Source organism: Hyla sarda, unplaced genomic scaffold, assembly GCF_029499605.1.
Source record: "Hyla sarda isolate aHylSar1 unplaced genomic scaffold, aHylSar1.hap1 scaffold_1484, whole genome shotgun sequence".
Taxonomy (NCBI): Eukaryota; Metazoa; Chordata; class Amphibia; order Anura; family Hylidae; genus Hyla; species Hyla sarda.
In genome coordinates, this window is record NW_026608117.1 from 26,011 (window position 1) to 44,749 (window position 18,739).

Here is an 18,739-nt window from a genome sequence, read left to right on the forward strand (position 1 = left end):
AATTTTTCCCTGTTCTATTCCAATGGAGTAACTGAAAAAAAACGGAATGTTGGTGAGCCTTGAGGACTGGGTTGGGAAACACTGTGCTAGAGAACATTTGGATGATCCAGAAGAGGATTGGGAGAATGTCATATGGTCAGATGAAACCAAAGTAGAACTTTTTGGTAAAAACTCAACTCGTTGTGTTTGGAGGAGAAAGAATGCTGAGTTGCATCCAAAGAACCCCATACCTACTGTGAAGCATGGGGGTGGGACCATCAGGCTTTGGAGCTGTTTTGCAGCAAAGGGACCAGGAGGACTGATCCGTGTAAAGAAAAGAATGAATGGGGCCATGTATCGTGAGATTTTGGGTGAAAACCTCCTTCCATCAGCAAGGGCATTGAAGATGAAACGTGGCTGGGTCTTTCAGCATGACAATGATCCCAAACACACCGCCCGGGCAATGAAGGAGTGGCTTCATAAGAAGCATTTCAAGGTCCTGGAGTGGCCTAGCCAGTCTTCAGATCTCAACCCCATAGAAAACCTTTGGAGGAAGTTGAAAGTCTGTGTTGCCCAGCGACAGCCCCAAAACATCACTGCTCTAGAGGAGATCTGCATTGAGGAATGCGCCAAGATACCAGCAACAGTGTGTGAGAACCTTGTGAAGACAGAAAACATGTGACCTCTGTCATTGCCAACAAAGGGGATATAACAAAGTATTGAGAGGAACTTTTATTATTGACCAAATACTTATTTTCCACCATTATTTGCAGATAAATTCTTTAATAATCAGACAATGTGATTTATGGATTTTTCTCGTTCTGAGGTTATAACTTATGATGATAATTACAGCCTCATCTTTATAAGGGGGCTGACTACGGTGTATAGAGCGCCCCTCATGGACGGTACATGTAATAGTGAAGACTTCACCCTCCACACAATTATGTGATCACACTAAACTCCGCCCACACAGGCATGTATTAACTCCGCCCATACATCTGTGCCACATAGCTCAACCCACACATGACATCAAACTCCGTTCACACAGGTGTCATACCGAGCTCCACCTACGTGTGATCCTAAATTCCGCCCACCTAGGAATACTAAGCTCCGCCTACGTGTGATACTGATCTCCACCCACCTAGGAATATAATACTAAGCTCCACCTACACATCTGTGCCACTTAGTTTCATCTACATAAGTGACACTGAACTCCACCTTTATACCATGTGGCACAAAGGCGCGTCCACACAGGTATGTCCTCCTTAAAGGGGGTATCTAGGAATTGAAAAAACACTAATTTCTTTCAAAGACCGCTTCCTGTCTGTCTCCAGGTTGGGTGCGGTTCTGCAGCTCAGTTCCATTGAAGTGAATAAAGCAAAGTTGTAATACCACACCGACCTGGGGACAGACGGGGAGCTGTCTTATGAATCCTAGATAACGCCTTCAACTCCTTCCACGTCACACTAAACTTCAGGCAGACAGGAATGTGCCAATTAGCTACCCTCAGACAGGCTGCAGATAGCAAGCAGAGTATACATGAGAGGAGGAGCTTACACAGGCTGTAGATACGGAGGAGAGCATACAAATAGGACAGCTCACACAGGCTGGAGATAGGGAGGAGAGCATACATGGAGGACAGCTCCCACAGGTTGTAGCCAGGGAGGAGAGCATACATGGAGGGGCAGCTGACAGGCAGTAGATAGGGAGGAGAGCATACATGGAGGGGAAGCTGAGAGGCAGTAGATAGGGAGGAGAGCATACATGGAGGACAGCTCACACAGGCTGGAGATAGGGAGGAGAGCATACATGGAGGGGCAGCTGACACAGGCAGTAGATAGGGAGATCATACATAGAGGGCAGCTCACAAAGGCTGTAGATAGGGAGGAGAGCATACAGCCTCACACGCTGTAGATAGAGAGGTAAGCATACATGGAGGGCAGCTCATAGAGGCTCTAGATAGGGAGGTGGAGGGCAGCTCATACAGGCTGGAGATAGAGAGGAGAGCATACATGGAGGGCAGCTAACACAGGCTGTAGATAGAGAGAACATACATGGAGGACAGCTCACACAGGCTGTAGATAGAGAGGAGAGCATTAATGGGGGCTGCTCACACAAGCTGTAGATAAGGAGAGCAAACATAGTAAGCAGAGTATACATGGGAGGGGGGCTCACACAGGCTGTAGATAGGGAGGGGAACATACACGGAGGGCATCTCACACAGGCTGTATATAGGGAGGAGAGCATACATGGAGGACAGCTCACACAGGCTATATATAATGAGAATACATGGAGGGCAGCTTACACAGGCTGTAGATAGAGAGGAAAGCATACATGTAAAGCAGCTCAAACAGGCTGTAGATAGGGAGGGGAGCATACATGGATGACAGCTCACACAAGATGGAGATATGGAGGAGAGTATACATGGAGGGCAGCTCACACAAGCTGTAGATAAGGAGAGCACACACATAGGACAGCTCATATAGGCTGTAGATAGTAAGCAGAGTATACAAGGAGGACAGCTCACACAAGTTGTATATAGGGAGGAGAGCATACATGGAGGACAGCTCACACAGGCTATAGGGAGGAGAGCATACATGGAGGACAGGTTACACAGGCTGTATATAGAGAGAACATACATGGAGGACAGCTCACACAGGCTGTAGATAGGGAGGGGAACATACACGGAGGGCATCTCACATAGGCTGTATATAGGGAGGAGAGCATACATGGAGGACAGCTCACACAGGCTATATATATAATGAGAATACATGGAGGGCAGCTTACACAGGCTGTAGATAGAGAGGAAAGCATACATGTAAAGCAGCTCAAACAGGCTGTAGATAGGGAGGGGAGCATACATGGATGACAGCTCACACAAGATGGAGATATGGAGGAGAGTATACATGGAGGGCAGCTCACACAGGCTGTAGATAAGGAGAGCACACACATAGGACAGCTCATATTGGCTGTAGATAGTAAGCAGAGTATACAAGGAGGACAGCTCACACAAGTTGTATATAGGGAGGAGAGCATACATGGAGGACAGCTCACACAGGCTATAGGGAGGAGAGCATACATGGAGGACAGGGTACACAGGCTGTATATAGAGAGAACATACATGGAGGACAGCTCACACAGGCTGTAGATTGGGAGGAGAGTATATATGGAGGGCAGAACACAGGCTGTAGATAGAGAGGAGAGCATACAAGTAGGACAGCTCACACAGGCTGTAGATAGAGAGAAGAGTATACATGTAGGGCAGTTTACACAGACTGTAGTTAAAGAGGAGAACATAAGGCAGATAGAACATTGAATCACATAGGAAGTATATACACAGAGATAAAGCTGAGCACCCATAGCAAACTGTAGATCAATACTTGTTAAGGACTTCAGAGAATTGTTCAGGACATTTGAGTATTGTTCAGCAGGTTATTACACATAGGAGGATGTCACCTATTTACCAAGTATATATTTTTATTTTGCATTTCTTCTTACACTTTGTTACAGTGTATTTGTACATTTTCTTGGAGATATGAACTTTAGATAAATATGGATTCAGGGGGAGGGGGGGGAGGGAGGGGGTATCGGATGCCGGACACTCTATACTGTCTCACTCCTTACATCTTGAATAGTCACTGTGGTTTCACACAATTTCCCACCACTAGGCGTCTCCCTTTTCTGCTGCCCCATGCCTGTTTTTATGTAAAATCGGTTTCTACTTACAGCTAAAGATCAGGATGGAAAACAAAAAGTTCCTCAAGGCTTTCCTCTTATATATATCAAGGCTTTCCTCTTATATATATATATATATATATATATATATATATATATCAAGGCTTTCCTCTTATATATATCAAGGCTTTCCTCTTATATATATCAAGGCTTTCCTCTTATATATATCAAGGCTTTCCTCTTATATATATCAAGGCTTTCCTCATATATATATCAAGGCTTTCCTCTTATATATATCAAGGCTTACCTCTTATTTCTGACCACCCATCAAACCCAGGGCAGCTGTCCCCCTTGTGTACCCACTCTTGTATGTCCATAGTTCTGCAGTGTGACCTCCCTGTAGCAGCAGCAGTTGGTGTAACTCTTTCCTTGCTGCGCTCAGGCTGTTTCTTTCCTTTCTTCTCACATAGCACCCTATAAACCTACTGCATCAATAACCCTTATTCCTCCACGTGACCTCTATAGTACTGTACTGTGTAAGTCAGCGTTTAGCAACCAGCGTGCCTCCAGCTGTTGCAAAGCTACAACTCACAGCATTCCCGGACAGGCCATGGCTGTCCGGGCATGCTGGGAGTTGTAGCTTTGCACCAGCTGAAGGCACCCTGGTTAGGAAACACTGGTGTAAGTCACAGCACAGTGCAAGACAGTTTAGTCCAGTGCACTTTTATCAGCACTGTGTCATAGAATAGAGATGAGTATATGCTTTGGCGTGATTGGCAAGACAAAGGAAGTAACTGTGTGCGCACTGCTGGTTCTTATGAACTCTGTGGTTGGACTTCTGGTGGAAGGTCTTGTCCCAGAACTTGTACGGCTGCTCCCATGTGTGCACTTCCTTAGGGATGGTCCTAACATGCTCAGCTGTCTCCATGGTGGTCCTTCTCATGGACCTCTAGTGAAAGATAGAAAGCTTGTATGGCTGCTCTTCTATGTACACTCCCCTAAGTTCTACTCCACTGTCAGCTGTGGTGAGACCTGTAGCAGAAGGTCTAGTCTCTGTGGTGGTTCTTATCATGAACCCTGTGGTAGGACCTCTAGAATAAGGACTTGCCCCAGTACGGCCACTCCCGTGTGTACTCTTCAAAGGACAGACCTGCTGCACTCAGCTATCTCTGTGATGGTCCTTCTCGTGGACTCTGTGGTTGGACCTCTGGTGGAAGGTCGCAGGTACTTGCGCTCATATGGCTTCTCTTCTATGTGCACACCACTAGGGACAGTCCTACGGTACTCCGCTGTCGGCTGTGGTTGGACCTCTAGCAGAAGGACTTGTCCCAGTACTTGCACGGCCACTCCCTTGTGTCCAAAGGACAGACCTGCTGCACTCAGCTATCTCTGTGATGGTCCTTCTCATGGACTCTGGTGGAAGGTTGCAGTACCTGCACTCATATGGCTTCTCTTCTATGTGCACACCACTAGGGACAGTCCTATGGTACCCCGCAGTCGGCTGTGGTTGGACTCCAGCAGAAGGAATAGTCCCAGTACTTGCACAGCCACTCCCATGTTTTCACTCACTGAAGGACAGTTCTCTTGTGCTCAGCTGTCTCTGTGGTGGTTCTTCTCATGGACTCGGTGGTTGGACCTCTGGTGGAAGGTCTTGTCACAGTACTTGCACTTGTACGGACGCTCCCCGGTGTGCGTCCTTTGATGATCCTTCAGGTTGGACTTTTTCCGGAAATACTTCCCGCACGTAACACACAGATATGGTTTCTCCCCAGTGTGGATTCTCTGGTGCCGAGCGAAGCAGGAGTTGTCCCGGAAGCTCTTGTCACACTCGGGACACTTGTAGGGCCGCTCTCCCGTGTGTGTCCGTAGGTGGATCTTGAGGTGGGAGCCGCGGATGAAGGTTTTGTCACAGTGGGTGCACTTGTAGGGTCTTTCCCCCGTGTGGGTCCTCATGTGCACCTGGAAGCTGGAGTTGTTGCAGAAGGTCTTTCCGCATTCGCTGCAGATTACGAGCGTCTGCCCCTGCTGCTGGAAGCTGATGGGATAGATCTCCTTCTGCACTGGAAGCTTTATACCTGTGAAGCTGGCCTCACACTCGGGGAAGAAGCGTTGGTGTGGTGGCGCCTCGTTCTCTTTGGGTTCGGTATCATGTAATGCGGACACAGACTTCATCTGCTGGGCGACACCTTTCCTCCTGTGAGTCCGATCCCTGCCAGTCTGCTCCGGTACGGGGTCTCCGGTGGTCCAGCTACAACACCGAAGTCTGGTCTTACTCACTGTCCACTCACTGTTGGTTTCTAAAATAAGAAGTGGGAAAAAAATGCCAAAAAAATATAAAAATATTCAAAATATCATATTCACTGCCAAATGTTATGTAAGTCAGTGTTTCCTAACCAGGCGGCCTGTTACCAAACTACATGCTGGGAGTTGTAGTTTTGCAAAAACTGGAGGCACCCTGATTGGGAAACACTGGTTGTGAGTCATCAACACAAGCACAGTGCGAGACAGTTAAAGGGGTACTCTGGTCCTAAGACATCTTATCCCCTATCCAAAGGATAAGGGATAAGATGTCTGACCGCGGGGGTCCTGCCACTGGGGACCCCCACAATCTTGCATTCGGCACCCACCTCTTTGAGCTGCACGCCGCCCATTTATTTTGCAGCCCGGGCAAGACGGAGCAGGAATACTCTGCACTAGAGTACTCCTTTAAGGTATATTTGGGCTGGGTCCTTAAGGGGTTAAGTCCAGTGCACTTTTATCAGCACTATGTCATGGCACAGCAGCAAGGATAGTGCACTTTGGTGTGATTGGCCAGAGAAAGGAAAGGAAGTTACTCTGTGTGCCCTGCTGGTTCTTCTTATGGCCAGGAACTGTGTGTGCCCTGCTGGTTCTTATGGCCAGGAAAAGAAAGTAACTGTGTGTGCCCTGCTGATTCTTCTTATAGCCAGGAAAAGAAAGTAACTGTGTGTGCCCTGCTGGTTCTTCTTATGGCCAGGAAAAGAAAGTAACTGTGTGTGCCCTGCTGGTTCTTCTTATAGCCAGGAAAAGAAAGTAACTGTGTGTGCCCTGCTGGTTCTTATGGCCAGGAAAAGAAAGTAACTGTGTGTGCCCTGCTGATTCTTCTTATAGCCAGGAAAAGAAAGTAACTGTGTGTGCCCTGCTGGTTCTTCTTATAGCCAGGAAAAGAAAGTAACTGTGTGTGCCCTGCTGGTTCTTCTTATGGCCAGGAAAAGAAAGTAACTGTGTGTGCCCTGCTGGTTCTTATGGCCAGGAAAAGAAAGTAACTGTGTGTGCCCTGCTGATTCTTCTTATAGCCAGGAAAAGAAAGTAACTGTGTGTGCCCTGCTGGTTCTTCTTATGGCCAGGAAAAGAAAGTAACTGTGTGTGCCCTGCTGATTCTTCTTATAGCCAGGAAAAGAAAGTAACTGTGTGTGCCCTGCTGGTTCTTCTTATGGCCAGGAAAAGAAAGTAACTGTGTGTGCCCTGCTGGTTCTTCTTATGGCCAGGAAAAGAAAGTAACTGTGTGTGCCCTGCTGGTTCTTCTTATGGCCAGGAAAAGAAAGTAACTGTGTGTGCCCTGCTGGTTCTTCTTATGGCCAGGAAAAGAAAGTAACTGTGTGTGCCCTGCTGGTTCTTCTTATGGCCAGGAAAAGAAAGTAACTGTGTGTGCCCTGCTGGTTCTTCTTATGGCCAGGAAAAGAAAGTAACTGTGTGTGCCCTGCTGATTCTTCTTATGGCCAGGAAAAGAAAGTAACTGTGTGTGCCCTGCTGGTTCTTCTTATGGCCAGGAAAAGAAAGTAACTGTGTGTGCCCTGCTGGTTCTTCTTATGGCCAGGAAAAGAAAGTAACTGTGTGTGCCCTGCTGATTCTTCTTATGGCCAGGAAAAGAAAGTAACTGTGTGTGCCCTGCTGGTTCTTCTTATGGCCAGGAAAAGAAAGTAACTGTGTGTGCCCTGCTGGTTCTTCTTATGGCCAGGAAAAGAAAGTAGCTGTGTGTGCCCTGCTGGTTCTTATGGCCAGGAAAAGAAAGTGACTGTGTGTGCCCTGCTGATTCTTCTTATAGCCAGGAAAAGAAAGTAACTGTGTGTGCCCTGCTGATTCTTCTTATGGCCAGGAAAAGAAAGTGACTGTGTGTGCCCTGCTGATTCTTCTTGTAAACTCAGTGGTTGAACCTCTGGTGGAAGGTCTTGTCAGAGATTGCACTTGAACGGGCGCTCCCATGTGTATACTCCCTAGTAGGGACAGGTCTATCCTGCTTAGTTGCCTTCATGGTGGCTGTGTCCATGGACCCTGTGGTGTTGCTGACGGCTTACCTGTCAGATTGGGGTTACCGCCATCTTCTGCCTCATTCTTTACAGTCATAGGATAAAGCGAGTCAAGCACAAGACCTGGGGGCAAAGATGGAGACTGAATGCAAATATGTGGGGGAGATGATAGTGGGGGGCACACATGGGGGTGGGGTGTCTCTGTGCTTTGGCTATAAGGTACCTGGGGTGCTGTAACTTTTCCCATTCGGCTCTAAGGACATGATGGGGACCCTGGTGTCATCTACGTCTTTCTCCTGCTTAATCTTGGCCAGTAAATCTGTGAGAACAAACAATCTATTTGATACTCTCTACGTTTAAGGAGGACCTCCACCCACCATACCCACCTAATGAGGACCTCCACTTATCATACCAACCTGAGGAGGACCTCCGCTCACCATACCCACCTAATGAGGACCTCCGCTCACCATACCCACCAAATGAGGACCTCCGCTCACCATACCCACCTAATGAGGACCTCCGCTCACCATACCCACCTAATGAGGACCTCCACCCACCATACCCACCTAATGAGGACCTCCACCCACCATACCCACCTAATGAGGACCTCCGCTCACCATACCCACCTAATGAGGACCTCCACCCACCATACCCACCTAATGAGGACCTCCGCTCACCATACCCACCTAATGAGGACCTCCGCTCACCATACCCACCTGAGGAGGACCTCCGCTCACCATACCCACCTAATGAGGACCTCCGCTCACCATACCCACCTAATGAGGACCTCCGCTCACCATACCCACCTGAGGAGGACCTCCGCTCACCATACCCACCTAATGAGGACCTCCGCTCACCATATCCACTTAATGAGGACCTCCGCTCACCATACCCACTTAATGAGGACCTCCGCTCACCATACCCACCTAATGAGGACCTCCACCCACCATACCCACCTAATGAGGACCTCCGCTCACCATACCCACCTAATGAGGACCTCCGCTCACCATACCTACCTAATGAGGACCTCCGCTCACCATACCCACCTAATGAGGACCTCCGCTTACCATACCCACCTAATGAGGACCTCCACCCACCATACCCACCTAATGAGGACCTCCGCTCACCATACCCACCTAATGAGGACCTCCGCTCACCATACCCACCTAATGAGGACCTCCGCTCACCATACCCACCTAATGAGGACCTCCGCTTACCATACCCACCTAATGAGGACCTCCGCTCACCATAACCACCTAATGAGGACCTCCACCCACCATACCCACCTAATGAGGACCTCCGCTCACCATACCCACCTGAGGAGGACCTCCGCTCACCATACCCACCTGAGGAGGACCTCCGCTCACCATACCCACCTGAGGAGGACCTCCGCTCACCATACCCACCTATTGAGGACCTCCGCTCACCATACCTACCTAATGAGGACCTCCGCTCACCATACCCACCTGAGGAGGACCTCCGCTCACTGTACCAACCCGAGGAGGACCTCCGCTCACTGTACCAACCCGAGGAGGACCTCCGCTTACTGTACCAACCTGAGGAGGACCTCCGCTCACCATACCCACCTGAGGAGGACCTCTGCTCACCATACCCACCTGAGGAGGACCTCCGCTCACCTTACCCACCTGAGGAGGACCTCCGCTCACCTTACCAACCTGTCTCAGTCTTTATGACCCTTCGCTCAGACTCCTCCATCTCATCACATGTCTCTCCCAGCCCCTGGTAATTTATCCGCAACACGATATCAGGTCCGCGTCCTGCAACGTCTAAGACATGGACATGAGGAGACCCATGAATGGCTGATAACAGAGAGCGAGAGAGAATACTAAAAGGAAAGTAATAACCCCCTTCTCCTGTAGATGTGGATTAGATAAGGGGCCATAGAGAAGCTGCATCTCCCACTAAACATGGTGGACAGGGTGCTACCTTCCAGGCTGGTCTCCTCCTTGCTGATAATTCGGAACAGGACCTCAGAGTTCTCGATACGATATCCTGAGAAGACAAACCGTGTGGTCAACGAAAGAGGGACAACTTCCAGCAGTACACAACTACAACCCTCAGCATGCCCCGGAGTCCCCCTTTAAGTTAAAGCCCTAGGATCAAATGATAGGCTGTAGATGTGAGTTAAAGTGCTGATCTGATTGGAGACCCCGCCCACATGGCACCTACCTAGACCACGCAGCACGCCGTGAATCTCCAGCATCACGTTCCCGTAAAGTGTACGCTGCCACTCCTTCAGGACGCCCCACTCCTCCTCTGAGAAGGAAGCGGCCACATCAGTGAAGGACACCGCAGCCTGGAGAGGAAGAGAAGCACCAGCTGGTCATTAACCTGCTCCCCGGCAGTGTCCTTATAGGGCTGAATGACCATGAGCCCCACCCAGCAGAAGCCGAGTGTTCACGAGCCCCACTAAGAAGACACCGAATGACCACGAGCCCCACCCAGCTGAGACACCGAATGACCACGAGCCCCACCCAGCTGACACCGAATGACCACGAGCCCCACCCAGCTGACACACCGAATGACCACGAGCCCCACCCAGCTGACACACCGAATGACCACGAGCCCCACCCAGCTGACACACCGAATGACCACGAGCCCCACCCAGCTGACACACCGAATGACCACGAGCCCCACCCAGCTGACACACCGAATGACCACGAGCCCCACCCAGCAGACACCGAATGACCACGAGCCCCACCCAGCTGACACCGAGTGTTCACGAGCCCCACTAAGCAGACACCAAATGACCACGAGCCCCACCACGCTGACACCGAATGACCACGAGCCTCACCACGCTGACACCGAATGACCACGAGCCTCACCCAGCAGACACCGAGTGACCACAAGCCCCACCCAGCAGAATCCGAGTGTTCATGAGCCCCACTAAGCAGACACCAAATGACCACGAGCCCCACCCAGCTGACACCGAATGACCAACGAGCCTCACCCAGCAGACACCGAATGACCACAAGCCCCACCCAGCAGAAACCGAGTGTTCACGAGCCCCACTAAGCAGACACCAAATGACCACGAGCCCCACCCAGCTGACACCGACTGACCACGAGCCCCACCCAGCTGACACCGAATGACCAAGAGCCCCACCCAGCAGAAACCGAGTGTTCACGAGCCCCACCCAGCTGACACACCGAATGACCACGAGCCTCACCCAGCAGACACCGAATGACCACAAGCCCCACCCAGCAGAAACCGAGTGTTCACGAGCCCCACTAAGCAGACACCGAATGACCACGAGCCCCACCCAGCTGACACACCGAATGACCACGAGCCCCACCCAGCTGACACTGAATGACCACGAGCCCCATGCAGCAGGCACCGAATGACCACGAGCCCCACCCAGCTGACACACCGAATGACCACGAGCCCCACCCAGCTGACACACCGAATGACCACGAGCCCCACCCAACAGACACCGAATGACCACAAGTCCCACCCAGCAGACACCGAATGACCACGAGCCCCACCCAGCTGACACCAAATGACCACGAGCCCCACCCAGCTGACACCGAATGACCACGAGCCCCACCCAGCTGACACCGAGTGACCACGAGCCCCACCCAGCTGACACCAAGTGACATACCCGCTGAGACACGTTCATCCTCTAGCAGTGACTGGTCCTGACGGGAAACCCAGGACAATGCTGGGCCAGACAACAGCTCCACCTGTGGACAGAGAGAGGAATGACAGGTCAAACTGAACTCCATTACATGTATGTAATATAAATTATAGATACACACTCATATTTTGCTCCATATGGACATGATGACATCACACAGTTGCTGCAGATTTGTCGGCTGCACATCCATGATGAGAATCTCCGGTTCCACCACATCCCAGCAGTGATCTATAGGATGAGATCTGGTGACTGTGGAGGTGATCTATAGGATGAGATCTGGTGACTGTGGAGGTGATCTATAGGATGAGATCTGGTGACTGTGGAGGTGATCTATAGGATGAGATCTGGTGACTGTGGAGGTGATCTATAGGATGAGATCTGGTGACTGTGGAGGTGATCTATTGGATGAGATCTGGTGACTGTGGAGGTGATCTATAGGATGAGATCAGGTAACTGTGGAGGTGATCTATAGGATGAGATCTGGTGACTGTGGAGGTGATCTATAGGATGAGATCTGGTGACTGTGGAGGTGATCTATAGGATGAGATCTGGTGACTGTGGAGGTGATCTATAGGATGAGATCAGTAACTGTGGAGGTGATCTATAGGATGAGATCTGGTGACTATGGAGGTGATCTATAGGATGAGATCTGGTGACTATGGAGGTGATCTATAGGATGAGATCTGGTGACTGTGGTTGTGATCTATAGGATGAGATCTGGTGACTGTGGAGGTGATCTATAGGATGAGATCTGGTGACTGTGGTGGTGATCTATAGGATGAGATCTGGCGACTGTGGAGGTGATCTATAGGATGATATCAGGTGACTGTGGAGGTGATCTATAGGATGAGATCTGGTGACTGTGGTTGTGATCTATAGGATGAGATCTGGTGACTGTGGAGGTGATCTATAGGATGAGATCTGGTGACTGTGGTGGTGATCTATAGGATGAGATCAGGTGACTGTGGAGGTGATCTATAGGATGAGATCTGGTGCCTGTGGAGGTGATCTATAGGATGAGATCTGGTGCCTGTGGAGGTGATCTATAGGATGAGATCAGGTGACTGTGGAGGTGATCTATAGGATGAGATCTGGTGAATATGGAGGTGATCTATAAGATGAGATCTGGTGACTATGGAGGTGATCTATTGGATGAGATCAGGTGACTATAGAGGTGATCTATAGGATGAGATCAGGTGCCTGTGGAGGTGATCTATAGGATGAGATCAGGTGACTGTGGAGGTGATCTATAGGATGATATCAGGTGACTGTGGAGGTGATCTATAGGATGAGATCAGGTGACTGTGGAGGTGATCTATAGGATGAGATCAGGTGACTGTGGAGGTGATCTATAGGATCAGATCAGGCGACTGTGGAGGTGATCTATAGGATGAGATCTGGCGACTAAGGAGGTGATCTATAGGATGAGATCTGGTGACTGTGGAAGTGATCTATAGGATGAGATCTGGTGACTATGGAGGTGATCTATAGGATGATATCTAATGACTGTGGAGGTGATCTATAGGATGAGATCAGGTGACTATGGAGGTGATCTATTGGATGAGATCAGGTGACTATGGAGGTGATCTATTGGATGAGATCTGGTGACTGTGGTGGTGATCTATAGGATGAGATCTGGTGACTGTGGAGGTGATCTATAGGATGAGATCAGGTGACTGTGGAGGTGATCTATAGGATGATATCAGGTGACTGTGGAGGTGTGATCTATAGAATGATATCAGGTGACTGTGGAGGTGATCTATAGGATGTGATTTGGTGCCTGTGGAGGTGATCTATAGGATGATATCAGGTGACTGTGGAAGTGATCTCTAGGATGTGATCTGGTGCCTGTGGAGGTGATCTATAGGATAATATCAGGTGACTGTGGAGGTGATCTATAGGATATTGGGTGACTGTGGAGGTGATCTATAGAATGATATTAGGTGACTGTGGAGGTGATCTGTAGGATGAGATTTGGTGACTGTGGAGGTGATCTATAGGATGCGATCTGGTGACTGAGGAGGTGATCTATAGGATGAGATCTGGTGACTGTGGAGGAGATCTATAGGATGAGATCTGGTGACTGGAGGTGATCTATAGGATGAGATCAGGTGACTGTGGAGGTGATCTATAGGATGAGATCTGGTGACTGTGGTTGTGATCTATAGGATGAGATCTGGTGACTATGGAGGTGATCTATAGGATGAGATCTGGCGGCTATGGAGGTGATCTATAGGATGAGATCTGGTGACTATGGAGGTGATCTATAGGATGAGATCTGGTAACTGTGGAGATGATCTATAGGATGTGATCAGGTGACTGTGGAGGTGATCTATAGGATGTGATCAGGTGACTATGGAGGTGATCTATAGGATGAGATCAGGTGACTATGGAGGTGATCTATTGGATGAGATCTGGTGAATGTGGTGGTGATCTATAGGATGAGATCTGGTGACTGTGGAGGTGATCTATAGGATGAGATCAGGTGACTGTGGAGGTGATCTATAGGATGATATCAGGTGACTGTGGAGGTGATCTATAGGATCAGATCAGGTGACTGTGGAGGTGATCTATAGGATGAGATCAGGTGCCTGTGGAGGTGATCTATAGGATGAGATCAGGTGACTGTGGAGGTGATCTATAGGATGATATCAGGTGACTGTGGAGGTGATCTATAGGATGAGATCAGGTGACTGTGGAGGTGATCTATAGGATGAGATCAGGTGACTGTGGAGGTGATCTATAGGATCAGATCAGGCGACTGTGGAGGTGATCTATAGGATGAGATCTGGCGACTATGGAGGTGATCTATAGGATGAGATCTGGTGACTGTGGAAGTGATCTATAGGATGAGATCTGGTGACTATGGAGGTGATCTATAGGATGATATCTAATGACTGTGGAGGTGATCTATAGGATGAGATCAGGTGACTATGGAGGTGATCTATTGGATGAGATCAGGTGACTATGGAGGTGATCTATTGGATGAGATCTGGTGACTGTGGTGGTGATCTATAGGATGAGATCTGGTGACTGTGGAGGTGATCTATAGGATGAGATCAGGTGACTGTGGAGGTGATCTATAGGATGATATCAGGTGACTGTGGAGGTGTGATCTATAGAATGATATCAGGTGAATGTGGAGGTGATCTATAGGATGTGATTTGGTGCCTGTGGAGGTGATCTATAGGATGATATCAGGTGACTGTGGAAGTGATCTCTAGGATGTGATCTGGTGCCTGTGGAGGTGATCTATAGGATAATATCAGGTGACTGTGGAGGTGATCTATAGGATATTGGGTGACTGTGGAGGTGATCTATAGAATGATATTAGGTGACTGTGGAGGTGATCTGTAGGATGAGATTTGGTGACTGTGGAGGTGATCTATAGGATGCGATCTGGTGACTGAGGAGGTGATCTATAGGATGAGATCTGGTGACTGTGGAGGAGATCTATAGGATGAGATCTGGTGACTGGAGGTGATCTATAGGATGAGATCAGGTGACTGTGGAGGTGATCTATAGGATGAGATCTGGTGACTGTGGTTGTGATCTATAGGATGAGATCTGGTGACTATGGAGGTGATCTATAGGATGAGATCTGGCGGCTATGGAGGTGATCTATAGGATGAGATCTGGTGACTATGGAGGTGATCTATAGGATGAGATCTGGTAACTGTGGAGATGATCTATAGGATGTGATCAGGTGACTGTGGAGGTGATCTATAGGATGTGATCAGGTGACTATGGAGGTGATCTATAGGATGAGATCAGGTGACTATGGAGGTGATCTATTGGATGAGATCTGGTGAATGTGGTGGTGATCTATAGGATGAGATCTGGTGACTGTGGAGGTGATCTATAGGATGAGATCAGGTGACTGTGGAGGTGATCTATAGGATGATATCAGGTGACTGTGGAGGTGATCTATAGGATCAGATCAGGTGACTGTGGAGGTGATCTATAGGATGTGATCTGGTGCCTGTGGAGGTGATCTATAGGATGATATCAGGTGACTGTGGAAGTGATCTATAGGATGTGATCTGGTGCCTGTGGAGGTGATCTATAGGATAATATCAGGTGACTGTGGAGGTGATCTATAGGATATTAGGTGACTGTGGAGGTGATCTATAGGATGATATTAGGTGACTGTGGAGGTGATCTATAGGATGTGATCTGGTGACTGAGGAGGTGATCTATAGGATGAGATCTGGTGACTGTGGAGATCTATAGGATGAGATCTGGTGACTGGAGGTGATCTATAGGATGAGATCAGGTGACTGTGGAGGTGATCTATAGGATGAGATCAGGTGACTGTGGAGGTGATCTATAGGATGAGATCTGGTGACTGTGATCTATAGGATGAGATCTGGTGACTATGGAGGTGATCTATAGGATGTGATCAGGTGACTGTGGAGGTGATCTATAGGATGCGATCTGGTGACTATGGAGGTGATCTATAGGATGAGATCTGGTAACTGTGGAGATGATCTATAGGATGTGATCAGGTGATTATGGAGGTGATCTATAGGATGTGATCAGGTGACTATGAAGGTGATCTATAGGATGAGATCAGGTGACTATGGAGGTGATCTATAGGATGAGATCTGGTGACTATGGAGGTGATCTATAGGATGAGATCTGGTGACTATGGAGGTGATCTATAGGATGAGATCTGATGACTATGGAGGTGATCTATAGGATGAGATCTGGTGACTATGGAGGTGATCTATAGGATGAGATCTGGTGACTATGGAGGTGATCTATAGGATGAGATCTGATGACTATGGAGGTGATCTATAGGATGAGATCTGGTGACTATGGAGGTGATCTATAGGATGAGATCTGGTGACTATGGAGGTGATCTATAGGATGAGATCTGGTGACTATGGAGGTGATCTATAGGATGAGATCTGGTGACTATGGAGGTGATCTATAGGATGAGATCTGGTGACTATGGAGGTGATCTATAGGATGAGATCTGGTGACTATGGAGGTGATCTATAGGATGAGATCTGGTGACTATGGAGGTGATCTATAGGATGAGATCTGATGACTATGGAGGTGATCTATAGGATGATATCAGGTGACTGTGGAGGCCATTGGAGTCCAGTGAAATTGGGGAGGGGCTTATTTATATAAAAAAAAACACAAAAACAAAATATTTTTTTATTACAGACTTCACATTCTTTAGGTCTTCACAGTGTGATCACTGGATTGCGATTACTCTTCTGTGCATTGGCCGAGCTCTGATCAGTAATATCATTTACTTCTACAGCTTTACGATTATTTCTTTATTATTTGTCCTTCAAGAAAACAATCTAAGAAGGGAAATAAAGGGAAAGTATCTATATATTTTATTTATCCTGCAGGCCGACCGTGTTCACTATAAATAGATAAATAGATAAGATATGGAGAGATATAAAGGGAACATTAGATTTGGGGAGGGATTTTTTTTTGTTACATTTTATTTTAAATAATTTACAGTGTTACACTAGCATTTTTTGGGGAGGGTGGGATTTTTTTTCTTACAGTGTTAATCCTGCATGATAAACAAATAATATAAGAAGGGATATAAAGGGAATATTATATATATATATTTTTTTTTGGTTGGGGGTTATTTTTTTACATTTTATTTATTCATATTTTTTACAGTGTTGCAGGATAAATAATAAATCACATAAGAAGGGATATAAAGGGGAAAATATATTCTTTATTGGGGGGGGGGGGTATTACTTACATTTTTTTATTACAGTGTTCAACTTGCAGGATAAATAAAATAAAGGAAAATATACATTTTTAAGGTGGGGATTTTTTATTATATATTTTTATTTATTTTACAGTGTTGTAGGGTAAATAATAAATAATAATATAAGAAGAGATATAATGGGAAACTATTATTAAATACATTTAAATAAATTAAATAAATATTATAAGAATGGAAAAAGGGATAAAGGGAAAATATATTTTTTGAGGGGATTTTTTTATTACATTTTATAACATTTTTCATATTTTTACAGTGTTCCATTTGCAGGATAAATAATAAATAAATAAGAAGGAATATAAAGAGAAACTTATTTTTTCTTATTTTTTTTTCTTACAGTGTTCAACTTGCAAGATAAATAAATAAATAAAAATATTATAAGAACGGATATAAAGGAAAATATATTTTGGAGGGGATTTTATTACATTTTATTGAATTTTTCATTTCTTTTTTTATTTTTTTTTTACAGTTTTCAACTTGCAGGATAAATAAATATAAAAAAGGGACCTGAAGGTAAAGTATCATTTTTTGGGGGTATTTTTTTTTTTACATTTTTAAGCTTTTTTCATGCACTGTTCATCTTGCAGGATAAATAATAAATTGTGATTTTTTTTTTGTACTTTTCATTAGCCCCACAAGGCGGTCGTGATTTGACTGTGGATCGTGTAGTTATGGCGGCACGCGACAATCGAGCTCTCACCGTCTTGTGTGGAGGAAACATTGCGGGCTAAAAAATATAAAGGAACCCCTAATGATCGCTGCGGAAAAACAAAAAACGAAAGTATCAGCGCTCATTACGAGGTTAAAACAACGTTTTCCAACAGTGTGTCTCCCGCCGTTGACTGTCCGGGCATGCTGGGCGTTGTAGTTTTGCAACAGCTGGAGGCACCCTGTATGGAAAACACTGGGTTAAAAAAAAAATATATATATATATCTTTATGTTACCTCGTGGTGAACGGCGCTAATACCGATAAAACCTGAAGATCATAAAATGAGGCCAATAAATCTGAGTGAACAGTAATAAGATGACACTAAACCTATAGAAATAGACGGTAATCCTACAGACCGGGAGAATACACATTTATACCGTAAAGTTCACTGCGAGGAAACGGAAGCCCCAAAAGATACAAAAAAAATCCCTATGTCCTGAAGGGTTAAGGCAGTGTGTCCCACCCACAATGCCCCGCGGCCCCGGTGACCGGACAGTACACGGATCCCGGGTCCGTTCTCTCCTCTCACCGATCTCCGGTCGCTTCCGCTTCTTCTCAGGGTCACCGCGCAGGCGCGGCAGGAAGGGTCGTCACGTGGTGCACTGATGTCTTCGGCACGGAAGGCGGTTGCCATGTTGTCGTGGTCCCGGGTTTTGTTAATGTGAAGAGCGGCCATGTTGTCGTAGCC

At 47.3% G+C, this 18,739-nt stretch overlaps 1 protein-coding gene across 8 annotated transcripts; it reads right to left on the reverse strand.

The window, feature by feature from the left end:
- Positions 1-71: 71 nt before the first annotated feature.
- Positions 72-18,705, reverse strand: LOC130308593 (zinc finger protein 567-like). 8 transcript variants are annotated; one of them, XR_008857543.1, is made up of 10 exons: positions 18,581-18,705; positions 16,758-16,898; positions 11,542-11,623; positions 10,110-10,236; positions 9,867-9,932; positions 9,596-9,706; positions 8,143-8,238; positions 7,968-8,042; positions 3,962-5,951; positions 72-3,772 (listed from the first exon to the last, which is right to left on the reverse strand). XR_008857543.1 is itself a non-coding variant. In XM_056552261.1 (8 exons), the coding sequence occupies exons 2-8, from the start codon at positions 11,557-11,559 to the stop codon at positions 5,245-5,247; spliced, it is 1,200 nt and encodes a 399-aa protein (XP_056408236.1). In that variant the 5' UTR covers positions 11,560-11,623; positions 18,581-18,695; the 3' UTR covers positions 3,785-5,244. The 8 variants fall into 8 exon arrangements, 1 of the variants encoding a protein (XP_056408236.1); XR_008857545.1 differs by lacking the exon at positions 16,758-16,898 and adding an exon at positions 18,429-18,468 and having other exon boundaries at positions 18,533-18,612; XR_008857542.1 differs by lacking the exon at positions 16,758-16,898 and having other exon boundaries at positions 18,581-18,695.
- Between the last annotated feature and the right edge of the window lie 34 nt (positions 18,706-18,739).

Bases quoted from the DNA above. Each gene is read 5' to 3' on its own strand.
- LOC130308593 (XM_056552261.1), bottom strand. The intron at 8,239-9,595 runs GTTGGTAAGGTG...TTGTTCTCACAG, and splicing joins GGTCATAAAGACTGAGACAG to ATTTACTGGCCAAGATTAAG. The intron at 5,952-7,967 runs GTAAGCCGTCAG...TTCTTATTTTAG, and splicing joins CGGTAACCCCAATCTGACAG to AAACCAACAGTGAGTGGACA.